Below are 14,305 nucleotides of genomic sequence, written 5' to 3' on the forward strand. Positions count from 1 at the left end.
AAGCAAAAGCAAAACACCTTAAGGACCTGCCCTACCCACGGGGCTATGATGAGCACCTGGCCAGAAACAGAAGAGCAGGGTCCTTGCCCTCTCGGAGGTGTCCTCGGCATAGTGGGAGTGGGGAGGTGGGGGGCTCTTGTAAAGCAGAGCTGGTGAAGAGAAACCCTGGAGGGAAGGGAGGAATTATTTTTGGCTGTTGCGGTGGAGGGGAGAGCAGCCGTGAAGAAAGAGAATCAGGAAGCGCTTCATGGAACAGGTGTGTTGAAGAATGGACATGAGTATTCGCTAAGACCTGTATGTGGCAGACCTTTACAATTACCTTCTTACGTAAGTCACGCAACAACCCCGAATCATCCCCTTTTTACAGCTCAGGAAACTGAGGTACGGAGAGGCTAAACGACTTGCCCCAGTCACACAGATCCACCAAGAGCTGATTCTCAAGCCTGTGAGAGTGGAGCTCAGCCCTGGAGGATGGGCAGGATTCCGTGACCCGCTCCCTCCCGTTTCACTTACTTAGAGAACAGATACACATACAGGGTTCATAGTTACACCAGATGGATCCTATGATAAGCATTTATCGCACCCTGCCCCTTCTTAGAGTCAACATAACTTGAACTCTATGTCGACATCTCAAAATCCACCTCATTCTTCTCCTGCCTGGTTTCCAATTACATGGCCGTGCCATGAGGACACAGTCCCCTCCCGACCAGCGTTTAGGGTGTTTCCTTCTCTTGCCATCGCAACACTGCAGTGAGTATCCTTGTACACATACCTTGAAATATTTTTGCACGCAGACCCACAGAGTAAATTTGCAGGAATGGAACTGCTGGTTCAAAAGAGAGGTGCATTTTACAACCGGACAAATACTGCCACTTGGAGGTGGGCAGGACTCTGACGGGGAAAGGCAAGCAATCCAGGGCGAAAGGATAGGGTGACAGGCTAACTCGAAGAATTGAGGGTTTAAGCGTAGGGATTATCACTGCTGCAGGAATCCCTGATGGCCAAGTTTTGTTTCATATACACACAGCAGAGGTCAAGGCCTTACACTCAGAGCCTGCTCAGCTACTGATGAACTGATGGGTGACAGGTGGTTGTTTCCTCGGTTTCATCCTCACCGGGTGGGCCATCTTCGAGACACAGGATTGTCTAAGCTGGACTATAGGGGCTGCGGTCTGGCCGATCCCACCCAGCAGGAGTCCGACAGCTCAGAGCTTTTCTATCTAACATCCACTACAAGCTGTACTTACTTCTGCCCCCAGGCACTGTCACAGGCATCCGGTCATGTTAACACATCCAGAGGTTTTCTTTTACAGCCTCTCCCTGCGCCCACCACCGCCCTCCCCAGTTCTGAGCCTAGGGTGTGTCCTCTCCCTCCCAAGCCTCCCTCTAGCTCAGCAAACTCCTCCTTATTCCTTAAGGAGCAGTTCGTCTTCTCCATGAAGCCACCTCAACTCCGCCAGGCAGTAAATTGCTCCTACTCTGAGAAGGGACTCAGAGCCTTGTTCTGGCCTTAATCTGGCTATGAGTTTGTCTCTTCCAACTGGATTTTAGCTTCTAGAGAGCAGGACCCCAGCTGGACCTTGCAGGAACCAAGCAGGTAATAAACGGTTATCGAAGAAACCAGCTGCTTCATAAGATGACCACACGGCTCCCCTCAGACGCCCCCTCTCTCGGCCTCCCTGCCCAGCAGGGATCTGTCCCGGCTGTACCTCGGAGGAGAACATGGTGGCACAGGTCCCGATGCACCAGGAGACCACGGGCTTGGTGATGCGGCCCTCCTTGATGCCCCGGCAGATCTTATATTCCTCCGTGCCCCCTATCTGCCAGGGAACAAGGAACAAGAAAAAGCCCCCAAGTCAGTGGAACCCATTCTGAGTTGCACCTAGAGCAGCAATGCAGCAGGAAATCTGTCCCAAATCAGGTAGGGGCCAGGGTCATCAGGTGTCCCGAGTTAGAACTTGGCTAGAAAATGAGGGGACATGGGCTTTGGCCTGGAAGATCGAGTTTGGATGCAAGGAAGAATTTTTAAAGGGCAGTGGGTATCCTCGGAGAGTCCCCGGAACTCCCCTTTCCTGATCTAAGGGTATGAGATAATTTAGGACCAGACCTGATCAGGGGCACAAGTAAGAGAGGCTCTTTGACTCCAGTTATCCACTGCCCACCAGGGACAGACTGGGGCCAGCCAGTGAAAGCTTCTCCTCTGCTGGCACTAAAATATCTTGTGCCACCGAGAGGCAAGAACTTCTCTCCTAGGAACAAACACGGCAGTGTTAACAGTGACAGCCTCTAAGCCCCAGTGTCTAGGGAGTAGGATTACCAGGGACTGTCACTTTCAGTTATAGATAACCAAAATGCATGAATTTCTTAAAAACTGAAATCATCATTACTTTTATAATCAGAAAAACATTTTTTTTGACTTTAATAATCAAGTAACCTTTTCTTTTTAAATTGAAGTATAGCTGATTTACAATGTTGTGTCAATCTCTGCTGTAAAACCATTTTTTAAAAATAACTCACCTCTCCAAGAACCACAATCATTTTGACTCCTGGGGTGTCCTGGTAACGCAGCACATGATCCATGAACGTTGAGCCGGGGTACCTGGTGAGAGCAGGGAGGCTGTTCAGGATCCGGAGACTCGGTGAGGTGAGGTGTGTGTACAGGTGTGGGAAGCACACCTGTACTAAGAACACTGCGGGGTTTTTTGTGGGTGTGGATGCCCAGTGAGGGTCCAGAGATGCCTTAGGAATAATGGGGGAGGGGGAGGTAGTAAATGGGGCACAAGGGAAGGGAAGGAAGAGGAACTAGTAAGCCCAGAGAAGTTCATACGGCAGTAAGAGATGCCTCGAGAGCACATGTGGGGTGATTGTAAAATATGTCCACAAGTTCTTTTAAAAAGGTGGAAACTCATGCCTCTCCTCCTGAATTTGGGTAGAGTTTAATGATTAGCTTCTAATGCACAAAATATGGAGGAAGTCATTCTGTGACATTGACTTCCAAGGCGGGGGTTATAAAAAAAATAGCTTCTGTCCAGCACTCTCCCCTGAATTGCTCGCTCTAGGGGAAGCCAGCCGCCGAGTCTTGAGGACTCTCAGCAGCCTGTGCAGAAGCCCGCAGAGAAGAACCACCTGCCAGCCACGTGGACGGGCCACCTCCAGCGTGCCACATCTGACCACCTCAACAGACAGCCCACCTGCCAGAATTGCCCAACTGAGCCCTGAATCCTAACGCACAAGAACCATGAGGATACACGTTTATTGTTGTTTGAAGCCACTTTGTTTTGGGGTGATTTTTTTAAAACACAGCAAAAGATAATTAATACAACGTACCAAGCTATATCCTAGGTGATTGCTAGAAGGTCTGTGTATAGGCCAAAATATTCTTTTAAATTTTCTACTGTCACATGAGCTTGCAAAAGAGTTGTTTAAGGCCAAGTAGGCTTAAGATCTACAAGGTCCTTGTAGATCTTCGAGTGCTTCTGATACGCTCAGGAGCATTTAAATCCCAAGAGGACAGTACAACTGGCAGCACTGCCCAGACTCGTCTGACCCAGAGCCTTTTGTCAGGGAGCACCTGGGGACTAGGGGTCCCAAGGCCACCTCCCTGAAGACCTCGGCGAGTCCCTTCTCACGCGGTTGCTCCATTTGAAATGACTTGGGAGAGCCAGGAAGACTGACAAGGTGACTCATTCTCCCAACAGCTTTTGGTTTCTGAGCCGAACAGTGGCAGTAGTAACAGCAGTAGTAACAGTAAACAGTAATGGGTAACATTTATTATGGTAATAAGTACCAGGCATTGCTCTAAGACATTACTCAATTGATGACCTACTGATTACTGTTCCTACTAACAAAAATAATGAGGACACTATTTGTGAAATAGTAAGAAATACGTATATGTCTCTGCTCCCCGTTCCTGACACGGAGCTCTGAAAACACTTGTAATCTCCTGAGTGACCAGGGGTGCTAGGAGCACCTTTTGTTCTGATATTTGGCCTTTGACACCGGTTCCTGACACAGCCCTCCTAAAAACACTGTAATTTCCTTAGTCATGGGGGTGATAGGAGTGTCTTTTGTTCTCACGAGGCAACTCTTGGAGGGCTCCTGCGGTGTGTTCACCAGAGAAGCCAGGGAAGCTCCACGCACCCAACATGCCTTGCCCTTTGCACCTCTTCCATCTGGTCGTTCCTGAGTTGCGTCCTTTTGTAATAACCCGGTAAGCTAGTGAGCAAACTCTTCCTTAGTTCTGTGGGCCCTTCTAGCAAATTATCGAACTTGAGGAGGGGGTCATGGGAACCTCCGACTTATAGCCGGTGGTCAGAAGTACCAGAGGGCTGGACTTGCGACTGACATATGAAGTTGGGGACACTCCTGTGGGACTGAGCCCCGAACCTGTGGGACCTGACGCTATGATGCTATCTCGAAGTAGAGTGTCAGAATTGAACTGAATTGTAAGACCTCCAGTTGGTGTCTGCAGAGAATCAGAGAACTGCTTGGTGTGGGAAAATCTGGCCACATTTGTGGCCAGAAGTGTGAGCACGGTAGTGAGTAAAGGAACAGTTTTTCCTTTCACTCTTATTAACCACAACTAGCACTGAGTACTAACTAAGCACCAGGCCCTGTGTTAGTCTCATTTAATCCTCCAACAACCCCAGGAGGTAGGGACTATGACTTTACCCGTTTGCTACGTAAGGTTGATGGAGGTCTAGGGAGGGTTGGTAACCTGCCCGGGATTGCCCCCACCCCACCCCCCCCAAACAGGGAAACTGGGATTTGAACCCCCTGGGGTCTGATTTCAGAATGAGCCCTGCTAAGCACTGCACTCTGCTGCCACCCTCCGGCCACAACTCAGACAACACATAGAATTACCCCCCAAAGCCCAAACACCTTTTAAAACACCTTTCTGTGTTTTTTTCTGTATTTTCTGATCTTATGCTCATGTTGGTCCTGAGACAGAGAAGAGATGCCCCATTTTATGGACTTAAGCAACATCCCTATGTGCCTGGAACTCAGCGGCGGGCGGCGAGCAGAGATAGAGGACCTAGCGCCCTGTCCCTCAGCTGATCACCTGTCCCCGCCGATGGCCACGCCCTCGTAGACGCCATCCGTGGTCCGAGAGATGATATTGTTGAGCTCGTTGGACATGCCGCCTGAACGCGAGACATAGGCCACGCTGCCGGGGCGGTACAGCTTGGAGGCCAGGATGTTGTCCAGCATCCCGCCGGTGTTCCCAATCTTAAAGCACCCGGGCTTGATGCCACCAACCTGCAGGGGCGGAAACCGCGGTCAGGGAGGAGGGCGGGCTGATTGACCATAGAGCTCGGGGGGTGGGGTGGTCACAGAGCCCGGGATTACCTGCCCAGCCCGCCCTGGCCAGCACCTGCATGTCAGGTTTCCTGCTGAGGAAGACTCTCTTCTCCCCATCAAGAGACATCACACAGAAAAAAGGGAGCCTTATTGGTAAAACGTGGCTTACGACTGCAGATTTGGAGGTGTATACTCAGGGTTAGGTCGCCTTTTTTGCTCCAAAAGGGCAACAGCACCCAGTAAAGGTGTCTGATGCAAGTGTGCACCTCTGCTCAAGATCACCCTCTACCTCCAAGATGAAAGGTCCCTTGCTTAGCTCAAAAATCTTACACTTGAGGACATGGGGAGGGGGAAGGGTAAGCTGGAACGAAGTGAGAGAGTGGCATGGACATATATACACTACCAAATGTAAAACAGATAGCTAGTGGGAAGCAGCCGCATAGCACAGGGAGGTCAGCTCAGTGTTTTGTGACCACCTAGAGGGGTGGGTTAGGGAGGATGGGAGGGAGACGCAAGAGGGAGGGGATATGGGGATATATGTATACATACAGCTGATTCACTTTGTGATACAGCAGAAACTAACAATTGTAAAGCAATTATACTCCAATAAAGATGTTAAAAAATAAAATCCTTAGCTTCAGCCAAATTTTTAATGCAACAGCTAAGTAAAAACAAACAACAAAAACAAAAAAACATTCACGGGGCAATTTTTTCCTATGTAAAGGCCTTTGGGTCAAAAATAAGGTCCCTAGGTAGATTCTTCTTTGGTTTACAGTTGAAGGAATAATCAAAGACCATGCTATGGTTGTCTGAGGGTGGACACTTAAAAAAATCTTGTTAGCCCCTTGAAACTGTAAAGGTGATATGGTCTGCGGAGAGAGCCCTTTAAAAAATTAACTGGAAACGGACAGGGAATTCCCTTGCGGTCCAGTGGTTAGGACTCAGCACTTCCACTGCCGGGGCCTGGGCTCAGCCCCTGGTTGGGGAACTAGGATTCTGTAGGCCGCACGGCGCAGCCGGAAAAAAAAAATTAACTGGAAATGGACAGACTGACTTTCAACAGGTACTCTCTCAATCTTTTCAAACTAGATGGGAGACAGTAGAGTCAGCAATGAGCTTCCTGCGGGCCCAGAAGTGGAAGGGATGCTCACAGTGGCAGGTCCAATGATGGTCACTCCCTTCTGCTCCGCCTTCTTGATCAGCTTCCTCGTGAGGGCCTCGGGGATGCCTTCAGCTATGATGGCGATGGTCCGGATCTAGAGCACGAGGACAGTCCCTTCCCGTTATCATTTCACCACTTGAGATGTCGAGGCAGCGACCACTCCAGAACCCATCTCCCAGGCCCCCTTCCAGGAGTAATGATAACAATATGCACCCCCTTCTTCCCACAGGCCTCTGTTCCTACCCTGATCATTCAACCCTCCCCCCAGAGAGAGGCACCCAAAACTGCGCTCCATTGGTTAACACCACAGTGAGTCAGTAACCAAGTGGGAACAAATGTTTCTGAAAACTTGCTGTAGTCAAAACTGTTATATTCTCACCTATCCAAAAACTCATGAGACTCAGTCCCACCTGTTTCCCACCTGTCCAGGTGCCGGACCATAAAGCAGCTATCTAGGGCTATCCCTGCTGTGCCCTCTGAGGCTCTGACTGTACATCCCCACAGGACAAAACCTTGATAGAAACAAGCTGCTTCCACACTTGGACCAGAGAGTGGGCTGAGGGAGAAGCCAGAGGGGGTGGTGGGGGGTGGCGGGAAAGATCCAAGGCAAACTTTTTCTATAAAGGGCCAGATAGTGTTTTGGGGTTTGTTGGTCATGTGGTCTCTGCGGTAACGACTAAATTTTGCCTCTGCAGCACAAAAACAGCCATGGACAATATGTAAATAAGTGAGCATGGCTGTGTTCCAATAAAACTTTATTTACAACAGGCAGGGGACTGGGTTTGGCCCTTGCACTATAGTTCACCAACCTCTGTTCTAAACTAGAAAAGCTGCTCATTTTTAGCAGGTGTGTTTTCTTTTTTGCTTCATCTAGATAGCAAAACAAGTTTACTCCAGTCATAAACTGAAGTAAGCCAGTCTGGGATCAGACAATAATTTTGAACAGAAAAATCAATATCTTAATCCCTAAGGGCTCTTACAAATCAGTAACAAAAAAGACAAACACCTCAACAGAAAAAAAGGAGGTGAGGCCATGTCATAGAATGCAAATGGCCAATACATATTTTCAGAAGCTCATCTTAGTTAATAATCAAAGATATGCAAATTAAATAGAATGCCTATCATTTTGTCAAGTATATATACGTTCTTTACGTCCAAGCGTTCAGTGTTGGCAAGGGTACAGAGAAACAGGCATTCTCAAACTAGTGATGGGAGTTTACGTCCCCATTTCTGGACTTTCCTGGAGGGCACCTGGGCAGGATGGATCAAAGGCTTTCAAATCTGCACATTCTGATGCAGCAGTTTGACTTCGAGACGTGAACGCTGGGGAAACAAGGATGTACACTCATCATGAGACTGGAAAAAGCAAAAATGATGTTGCTGCTAAGTACTGACGTGGAAAGAGTCACTGAAGGATTATAAAACAGACACAGCGTTATTTCATTTGTTCAAACCCAGAAAAAGGTGTGAATAAGGATGTACTCAAAGGTCAGAAACCATATTTCTGGCAAATGAGACCTGAGGTATTTACCCTCTTCTTCTTACTATCAGCATTTAATTCTTTTCTATAATAAATATGTTAACAATTTTACAATAAGCAAAAAAAGTGCTTTTGATCCTGTTTTGAAAGCCAATCTCAGCACAGAGAGGACCTGGTGGAGGCAGACGACCCCGGACTGACTCTTTGCCAGCCCGGGTAAGCAGCCCACCTACCCTTGGCGACTACCTTGCCTCCTGAAGATCAGGTCTCCAACCACTATTCCCCAAATCACTGGCCAGTCCCGAATCCCAAGGCCTTTGTCGCAGCGGACACCATTCAGGGTGCCCCTGCCTCCCGCCCCGGGGCGCAGTGAGCTACCTGTGCGTGATTCATGGTCTCGATGGTGCTGTCATAGGCCGAGCGCAGGGAGGCAAAGCTGATCAGCACATCCACCTCCGGGTGCTTCTTCATGGCATCAGCCATGTTCTTGAAGACGGGGATCAGGATCTCCTTGTGACCCCAGTAAAACTTCTGTTTGTGGTCCCCGCTGTGAGGAAGGCAGAGGAGGGGTCAGGACACTCTTAACCTGCCAGGGCTCGGGAGGGGCTTCACCCGGAAGGCGGAAAGGCAGGGTCTGCCTTCAAAGAGTTTAGTCTGTGGGGGAAAAAGATCCCCCAGGAACATCAACCGCCCCCATCTGGGGTGGGCAGATGCTGCTCGGGCAAAGGGGACAATCCAGGGCTTGCCCAGCTCTGTGCTGCTGCTGGAGGAGATGGGGTGAGGACATCCCACTCGGCGGCCGCGTCCAGCCTCCCTCCCATGCGCAACTCACGTGAAAGGGTAGACCATGGCAGCCACTGAGGGCTCGTCGCGGGAGCAGACGTAGTCAAAGTCCAGCATGCCCTGCACGGCCCGGGTCTGCATGCCCCACACGATGGTCTTGGTATGGCGGCTGAAGAGGGTGGCGCTCTTTCCTGGGGGGCAGAGACACAGCGAGTACACCCAGAACACACCCCCCCGGGGGCTGCCTGCCAGACCCCTCCACGCCCCACGTGGGCGACGCGTCAAAAACTGCAAAGGAATGTCAAGAAGATGGAACTCTGAGAACGTGGGGGGAAGAGGCGCCTAGATTTCTTCTGGAAAGAGGTGGCAGAGAGCGCAAAATGAACTGAGAGGACCTGCCTGGCTGGCAAAGGACTCAGCAGTGAACAGACAGCAGAATTCCTACAGGACCTGCTCAACTTCACAGGAAACGTGTGTATATGCAAATGAGGGCTTGATCAATTATTTTTAAAGTCACCAGAAAAAAATGTTAAGCTCTCCCAATTTGGGTGACCGAAAGACTTTTTTTTTTAAACTTTTTTTTTTTTTTGGGGGGGCGTGGGCATGCGGGATCTTAGTTCCCCAACCAGGGATTGAACCTGTGCCCCCTGCAGTGGAAGCACGGAGTCGTTTTGTTTTGTTTTTGTTTCTTTTAAATTTAATTTTATTTGTTATACAGCAGGTTCTTATTAGTTATCTATTTTATACATATTAGTGTGTACATGTCAATCCCAATCTCCCAATCATCCCACCACCACCCCCCCACCACTTTCCCCCCTTGGTGTCCATACGTTTGTTCTCTATATCTGTGTCTCTATTTCTGCCCTGCAAACTGGTTCATCTGTACCATTTTTCTAGGTTCCACATATATGCGTTAATATACGATATTTGTTTTTCTCTTTCTGACTTAGGAAGCATGGAGTCTTAACCACTGGACCACCAGGGAAGTCCCTTGGACTTTTTTAAAGTATAGTTGATTTACAATGTTGTATTAATTTCTACTGTACAGCAAAGTGGCTCAGTTATACATATATATATTCTTTTGTGTATTCTTTTCCACTATGGTTTATAAAAGGACACTGAATATAGTTCCCTGTGCTATGCAGTAGGACCTTGTTGTCTACCACAAGACTTCAAACAGCTCCCCAACAATCCTTATCACCTGTGAATTTGGACATAAGCCAGCTCGGAACAGGATTTGAATCCTCTTGATTCTAGGTCAGCGTAGGTCCAATGAAGAGGTCTGCTGTAGTCTTATCCTAACCGAGCTTCCACCTGACCTTCTCCCCACAGCCTCCTCCCAGGTGGCTCTTTCCTGCTCAGAACAATGCTCTTGGACAGGCCGGCAGGAAAGGGGCGCAAAGGGGCGTCAGGAAAGGGGTGAGGGGAACAACAAGAACAGGCGGAAGTGCATTCCTGAGCTGTCACCCCAGACAGGCAGGTCACCTGACCCTCCTGCTTTCTGCTGGAGAAAAGTAGCCCACAGGGGAGGTTCTCACCTCCCCCAAGCAAAATAATGCAGAGAGCTCAGGGGCATTGGTATTAATTAACCTACTGTACTAGCACAGGTTGGCTAAAAGAGACCAGTTTCCCAAGGCATGTAAGATTCTCATCCCTACGCAGGCTTGCCTCTTCCATCACAGCCATAAGCTTCTCACGACAGAAGTCTCCTGATGGTGCAAACACCCGGGATTTACCGTGCCCTGGACCCATCTGGGTTCCAACGAGACATGAGATCACAGAACAAGGGAGGCCACCTAATCCAGTTCCCTCACTTTCCAGCCCCAGAAAACTGAAGGCCAGAGCTGCCAAATGACGAAGATTGTAGGTCATCTAGCATCAGAGCCAGGATTCTGTCCTAACCTGAGATGCAGCTCAACTGTGCAACTGAGGAGGGATATAAAGCCAGCACCGCCCCACCACTCCCCATCCTCGGGGAACCCACACCCCCAAGAGTCAGCATGTGCGCATGTGCACATACACCCGTCTGTCCACTGGAGAGGCTACAGAAATCAGGACAAGGCCTGGAATCTCTACGAACCCACCCGCACTTCCAGCTCGAAAGGGGGCAGAACTGGAGCTCTCAGAGCACAGAGAAGGCAAAGCTGAAGGTGGCGATCCTCAGCCCAGCGGCAGCACAGATGGAGGCCCCAGAGAGAACCTGTGCTCCGGGGCTAAGCCCCCAACAGGCGCCTCCACTGGCTCTGCTGTCTTGGCCCAATCTACCCTCCCTTCCTGATCCACCGCCCTCCTTCCTCTCCCACGTCTCAGCACCGCTCAGGACAGTAAGACTAAACCCCACCTCCACCCTCCACAGCCAAGAGCTCTCTCACTGAGAGTCTGCCCCCGTTCCTTCTGTCCTTCTGCGCAGGGCTCAGCCTCAGGTCCGGTTTTTAGGTAACAGTGGATGCTGCCAGAGGTAGGGGAGGAAGGGCTACTTGACCTTGCCTAGTTACCCCTTTCCTCTTCTTAGCAAGGAGTCAGAAGTCATCATTACGAAACCCCCCTTCACCAGAAACTCCCCTTCCCCAGAGCGGGGGATCTCTCACATCTGTCAATGTCAAAAATGTAAATGGAGGCCCTGACACTTTGAACTGATTCACCTATTCACCTCAATGAACCTATTCACCTTGGTCAATAGATGAATGTATACAGTGTGTGTGAACACACACACAGAAAATGTCCCTGCTAAACAGTGACCTCACACACCAAAGCCCAGTCCCTCCGCCAGATTTACTGCACACCCTTCCGGGTCTCTCTCTCTCCTTCTCCATTCTCTCTTCCAACCAAATCCCAGAGAAATCTAAACTTGTCCCTGGTGCTGGGAGTCTGGGATGAAGTCGGCGGTGGTGAGGCTGAGGTGGGAAAAGAAAACGAGGACATCAGGGGATGTATATGAAAATCAGGTGGTCAGTGGCTCCCCTCCTGGCCCGCTGGCTCTGCCACTCCCCCTTCAGTTTCCGTGGCTCCCTCTTTCCCCGGAGCACCCTCCCTCCTCGGCTCCACCCCACTCTCCGAGGCTGTGGGCCTGGCTCTTGCCCTTCCTGCACTCTCCAGCCCCTCCCACGTACGGAGTCACAGCCCCACGGCAAGGAGAGCGGGGGCGTGAAATAAGCAGGGGTGGGAAAGAGGGGAGAGCGAAGACTAGGACTTGGGGCAGGCCACACCAAGGCAGGGACAGAAAGTATACCAGACAACACTGCAACCCACCGGGGACGGGGAGACAAAGCACACCGTAAGACTGTAACCCGCTAACAAGCCACACGCGGAGCTGGGGGCATCCTACCTTGCGGGGATCTTGGACCTGGGACTGAATCTGTCAAAGAAAATGACCAAGGCAACTGAGTGACCCGCTGATGGCTGGAGGCTTTGGAGGGAGCGGGTGGGAACAGGGAGGGGTCCATGGACAAGCCTTGCAGGGCTGCTGCGCTCACCATCTCTTGTCTATTCACAATAGACAGGAGCAAGGCCAACAGAAGAGAGACCCCCGATCAGCAGAGTGGAGGCAAGAAGGGGAGAAGGAGCACAGAGCGCAGAGAGGAGCAAAAGCACCAAGGCTTGGAGGGTGTGCTGAACACCAAAGGCCCAGGCCCTCCAGAGGGACAGCGGGCCCGGTCCCACCCTCTTAACCTGTTTTGTCCCCATGAAGCACAATGAGATGATTAGGCCGAGGGATTGGACCTGTCATTCTGTGCTGTGGACAAAGCTGCCGGTTTGGGGACTGCAGGGCGGCAGCTTCTAATCTTGAGTGCCTGGAGCCAGCGTCACTATTTCACAAGATGCCTTAAGCACGCTCTGTCCGTCCCAGGAAGAGGCCGCACAGGCCATGTCAGCCCAGTGGTAACTAACACAGGTTACCTAGTGCTGGTCGCAAGGGCTGGCTGGCAGGGATCATGTCTCTGGTGAATCACAGGAGGGACAGATGAGCAGGCAAAGCACAGACGGGCTGGTAGACAATGTGTGCCCTGGCGGTGGGCTCACCGGAAGGGAATGTCCTGGTAAGAGCCCCAGGATGGTTGGGGGCGTGGGCGCGGGAGTTCTCTGCCATCCTGAGCTTTGGGCTCTTGCCGTCCACTCAGGAGGAGAGTCTGAGGGACCCTGCCCCCACCTGGATTTCTGTAACCCTGTCTCCTCCGCAGCCTCCCTGCCCAGCTCACACACCCCACAGAAGGGGGCGGAGGGGAAGACAATGGGGAGTGGGGTGACCCAGGCGCAGCGTGGGCCCTCAGCACCAGGAGAGCCCACGGGGAAGGCTCCAGCCACCACTTCCTCGTGTCTGTTCCCATCCCACGCACCATGCCCAAAAGCAAAGCCCAAACCGCTTTCCATCCACCTCTGCTGGCCCAGCGGGGCCCAGGAAGGGAAGGGGGACAGGAGGGTCCTGAAACTGCTGGGAGTTACCTAGTGGCATGGCGGGCTTGGCCTTCTTTGCAGGTGCCACCTCATCCGCCCTGGACTCAGAAAAAGACGCCGTCCTGCTGGGGGCTGGAGTCTGGGGGGACAAGGAGAGAGAAACAGTCGCAAGGAACAGCTGGGAAAAAAGTTACTGGTCATTAAGGCCCCAGAGAACTCAGGTAACAAGAATTATGCACAGCTCTGTTCCCTACAAGCTGCTTCCAAAAGAACTATTTAACAACCCTCTGAGACAGGAATTAGTATTGTCCCCAAGCTACAGGTGAGCAAACAGGTTCTTGGCAATACCCACCAAGGTCCCTCCCTTGACCTCAGGTCTGATGAAAAAATCCCTGGTCTTTCCATTACACTACCTTGATAGGGCAGAAAAAACTGGCAGAGACACAGAAACCAACCACATACTACCTTCTCCCCTTACCTCCCCAATGCCCCCAAAAAGCTGGGGACTGTGCCCAGGATGGGATGGGATATGAGGGGCAACAAAGATGACTCTGCAGGCTTTACGGCAGAGGAAGACTGGCACCTACCGACGTGCTCCCGCTGGCGTTGAGGAGGAAGTTTGCAGTGTGGGCCGCTGTGGGCGGCTGATTGGGGATGGGCCGATGGCCCAGGGCCATGCCCACAATGGCCGTCATGTGAGTCTCAGTGCCAAAGACATGGATGGGGATCCCAGTGGTCTTCCCTGTGAGGGACGGAAAAGCATCCATGGTTCAAGTCTCCTAATAAGTGCCTTGCAAGGAAGGCCACATGACTCTGGCAAGGCCCCTTTAGAGCCCGCCCGATGTCTGGCGCTTTCTGTGCAAGACCAATTATCCCAGAAGCTGGTGGTCATTATCTTCACCACCAAACAAAACTTTGTAAAGGTTACCTGCCAATAAGAGCAAGAAACAGCTTCACAGACACTCTCCAGTGACCACAGGCATCATGAGAGCCTGCGCTCCTCCCGTTGCCCGGCTCTCCAACCCCCTCCAGACTTGTCGCCCGTGGCCACCACACTGCAGCCACCCAGGCCCGGCCTCTGTTCCTGAACAGCCGGGCTCCTTCCCCAGGGCTCTGGCCCTGTTCCTTCCTCTGCATGGAGCTGTCACCTGGCTGTCACTCAGCTCAGCTCAAGTGCCACCTCCTGG

General features: G+C 51.3%; 1 protein-coding gene across 2 annotated transcripts in view; it reads right to left on the reverse strand.

Annotated features, from left to right (window-relative positions):
• The window catches only part of ACLY (ATP citrate lyase), a 43,065-nt gene that overhangs the window by 11,752 nt on the left and 17,008 nt on the right, over nucleotides 1-14,305 (reverse strand). The window contains exons 12-20 of one of the 2 annotated variants that reach the window (XM_082371337.1): nucleotides 13,706-13,860; nucleotides 13,167-13,257; nucleotides 12,052-12,081; nucleotides 8,776-8,917; nucleotides 8,322-8,490; nucleotides 6,453-6,557; nucleotides 5,063-5,259; nucleotides 2,518-2,599; nucleotides 1,710-1,820 (exon numbers count right to left, since the gene is read on the reverse strand). In XM_082371337.1, the coding sequence (XP_082227463.1) occupies nucleotides 1,710-1,820; nucleotides 2,518-2,599; nucleotides 5,063-5,259; nucleotides 6,453-6,557; nucleotides 8,322-8,490; nucleotides 8,776-8,917; nucleotides 12,052-12,081; nucleotides 13,167-13,257; nucleotides 13,706-13,860 (1,082 nt within the window). The remainder of the gene's footprint in view (nucleotides 1-1,709; nucleotides 1,821-2,517; nucleotides 2,600-5,062; nucleotides 5,260-6,452; nucleotides 6,558-8,321; nucleotides 8,491-8,775; nucleotides 8,918-12,051; nucleotides 12,082-13,166; nucleotides 13,258-13,705; nucleotides 13,861-14,305) is intronic. The other variant, XM_082371338.1, reaches the window with a different exon arrangement.

This window comes from Balaenoptera borealis (assembly GCF_965194805.1).
Source record: "Balaenoptera borealis genome assembly, chromosome: 20".
Lineage (NCBI taxonomy): Eukaryota > Metazoa > Chordata > Mammalia > Artiodactyla > Balaenopteridae > Balaenoptera > Balaenoptera borealis.